Below are 2,455 nucleotides of genomic sequence, written 5' to 3'. Positions count from 1 at the left end.
AGTCAATTTCTTTTCCAGTAAAATACTTTTCATATTCACAGTTTCACCTAACTATAGTTTCAAATAGGTTTTATATTTGATGAATTAAAAGCTAAGACAGAATGCTTTTAGGATGAAAAAAAGCTACACAGTGATTTGGTGCTGGCCTTCCAAGTCCCTGCCAGGAATCTCTATTAGGCCTGTTTCCCTGATCAAACTGACCACCTCATTAGGCTCCTCCCCATCAGGGCACATGGAAGGATGCGGTGCATGTGTGGGTGGCAGGCTCTACTCACAGCAATCTTATATCCCTGGTCTCAGCCCCCCACCCCACCCCACCCCCGGGCTCTGTTGGCATCCCTGGGGCTGTCACCTCACTGAGCACAGGGCTCTTGGAGAATGCCCCTCCCACCTGCACCCGTGTCCCCCAGGGTTGCTTTGACGGGAGCAGGTCCTCAGTCACTACGTGGGAGTGAACTGATTTCTGCAAGCACCATGGGGACACAAGTCAATCTGAGTGCGTCTGTGCCGTGGATTTCAGTGCCGACACCATAAACAATGCTTTGTAATAATGGATTGAGCTGGGAAAGTGAATCAACGTGCTACTACTTAAAAACAACAAGAGCAGAAGGGTGAGAACACAAGTCTATCTTTATTATACTCATGAATGTGCACAAGAGAAAACATAAACTAAAAGAAAATTCATCAAAAATGTACATTGTCTATAATGGGGTAGAGGGATTTAGGGGTGATTTTGATGTCTGGGTTTTTGAAATAATAACTACTTTCCTTCTATGGCTACTTCCAAAAGTACAACACATTATACACAAGGTCTGTGTCTGGTCCTTGGCCTGAATGTTTTAATTTAACTGAGTATAAGATAATTCTGTATAAGGCAAGTTTTGGTGCCAATGACAGTTCCCCAATTCTGTCTCTCCTTAGCTTCAAGCCCTTCCATCATGAGTTCTAGGCTCCTCAGGGTTTCTAGCAGCCTAAATCCCTGCTGGGGGCTGTGGAGGGGGTGGGAGACGCAGCTGCTGGCTCCTGATTGGCTCCTGGCTCAGAGCTGAGTCAATGTGTAAATCACTGTTTCCAAGCTCACTGGTGGTGGGGGTGGAGGTGAGAGGATGCTCAGTGGCTTTGTTTACAAATGTTCATGTTCACAAATCTGAAACCCTGTTTGGCCCAAGCCGTTGGCTGGCGCCCTTTGTTCCGTATTCTGGAATGACCAGCTCACTCATTCATCTCCAGGGAGAAGCTCACAGGAAACCGTCTAGCCCCAGACGTGATCCACCTCAACCCCAGGTGGCGTCGCTCCACACTGGTCAGTGCTCACAATCTGGCCGAGACACTGAAGCTGCCTCCCCTCCAACCACTGGGCCTGGCAGGTCAGTCTAGCTACGCATGAGTCTGATCCCATCAGAGAGTTCCTGCTCCCCTGTGCAGGGGACATGGAGCTGACTCTGTCCTACTTCTGGGTGTGGAAGAAGGGAAGCCGTTTCCCCGGGCTCAGGGACAGGAGCCTGTGGAACAACTCACACAGGTACTCGCGGAACTTCTCGCCCACAAAGACGTAGATGATGGGGTTGACACAGCAGTGCATGTAGGAGATCACCTCTGTCACCTGAATGGCCAGCTCCAGCTGTTTGCTCTGCTCACAGTTATTATCGAAAGGCACGATTTCAAAAGCATAAATAGACATAGTCAGATTGAAGGGCATCCAAAAGAGAAAAAAGATGATCATGATGACAATAATCAGACGGATGGCTTTGGACTTCCTCTCATTGGGTCGTCTGAGCAGAATCTTTATGATCCCCGTGTAGCAGACGATCATGATCACCAGAGGCAAGACCAGCCCCAGGATGTTCAGTTTCAAAGCCTGGATCCGTTTCCACTGATTGAGGTATTTATAAGGGAAATGAATGCTGCAGGAGTAACGATTTAACTCTCTCTGGGACTTAGAGAAGTAAAAGCCCGGGATGGCAGCCAGGAAGGCCAGGACCCAGCTAACTACGCTGGTGATGATACCAAATGTGACGGTCCGGACCCGCAGGGCTAACATAACATGGACGATGGCCAGGTACTTGTCGATGGTCAGGAGGATGATGAAGAAGATCTCGCTGTACAGACCTACGTAATAAAGCCCCGACAGCAACTTGCACATGACATTGCCAAACACCCAGTTATCTTTCCGATAGTAGTGAATCCAGAAGGGCAGCGTGAAGAGGAAGAGCAGGTCAGAAATGGCCAGGTTGAGGATGTAGATGTTGGTCATGTTCTTGAGCCTCTTGTGTTGCAAGAGGACCAGGACCACCAGGATGTTGCCGACCAGGCCAGTGACAAACACCAGGGAGTACAAAGGGGGCAGCAGCTGAGCTCCAAATGACCTCAAGTCTTCTTTCTGGCATGGGATTGAGTCCACATACTCAAATTCTGTGGTCCTGTCCCAGTCCACTGTACTGGTTGGAATTTCCAT

The 2,455-nt window shown here is 48.9% G+C and overlaps 1 protein-coding gene across 1 annotated transcript; it reads right to left on the bottom strand.

Annotated features, from left to right (window-relative positions):
- Positions 1-748: 748 nt before the first annotated feature.
- Positions 749-2,455, bottom strand: LOC136314310 (C-C chemokine receptor type 1-like). Its single transcript, XM_066245038.1, has one exon. It carries the CDS (start codon positions 2,453-2,455, stop codon positions 1,448-1,450), a length of 1,008 nt encoding a protein of 335 aa, XP_066101135.1. The 3' UTR covers positions 749-1,447.

The sequence above is a fragment of the Saccopteryx bilineata genome, chromosome 10 (assembly GCF_036850765.1).
Source record: "Saccopteryx bilineata isolate mSacBil1 chromosome 10, mSacBil1_pri_phased_curated, whole genome shotgun sequence".
In the NCBI taxonomy this organism is placed as follows: domain Eukaryota; kingdom Metazoa; phylum Chordata; class Mammalia; order Chiroptera; family Emballonuridae; genus Saccopteryx; species Saccopteryx bilineata.
The sequence above is the reverse complement of the archived record's forward strand: the minus strand, read 5'-3'. Positions and strand labels throughout refer to the sequence as shown.

Bases quoted from the DNA above. Each gene is read 5' to 3' on its own strand.
- LOC136314310 (XM_066245038.1), bottom strand. From the start codon at position 2,455: ATGGAAATTCCAACCAGTACAGTGGACTGGGACAGGACCACAGAATTT.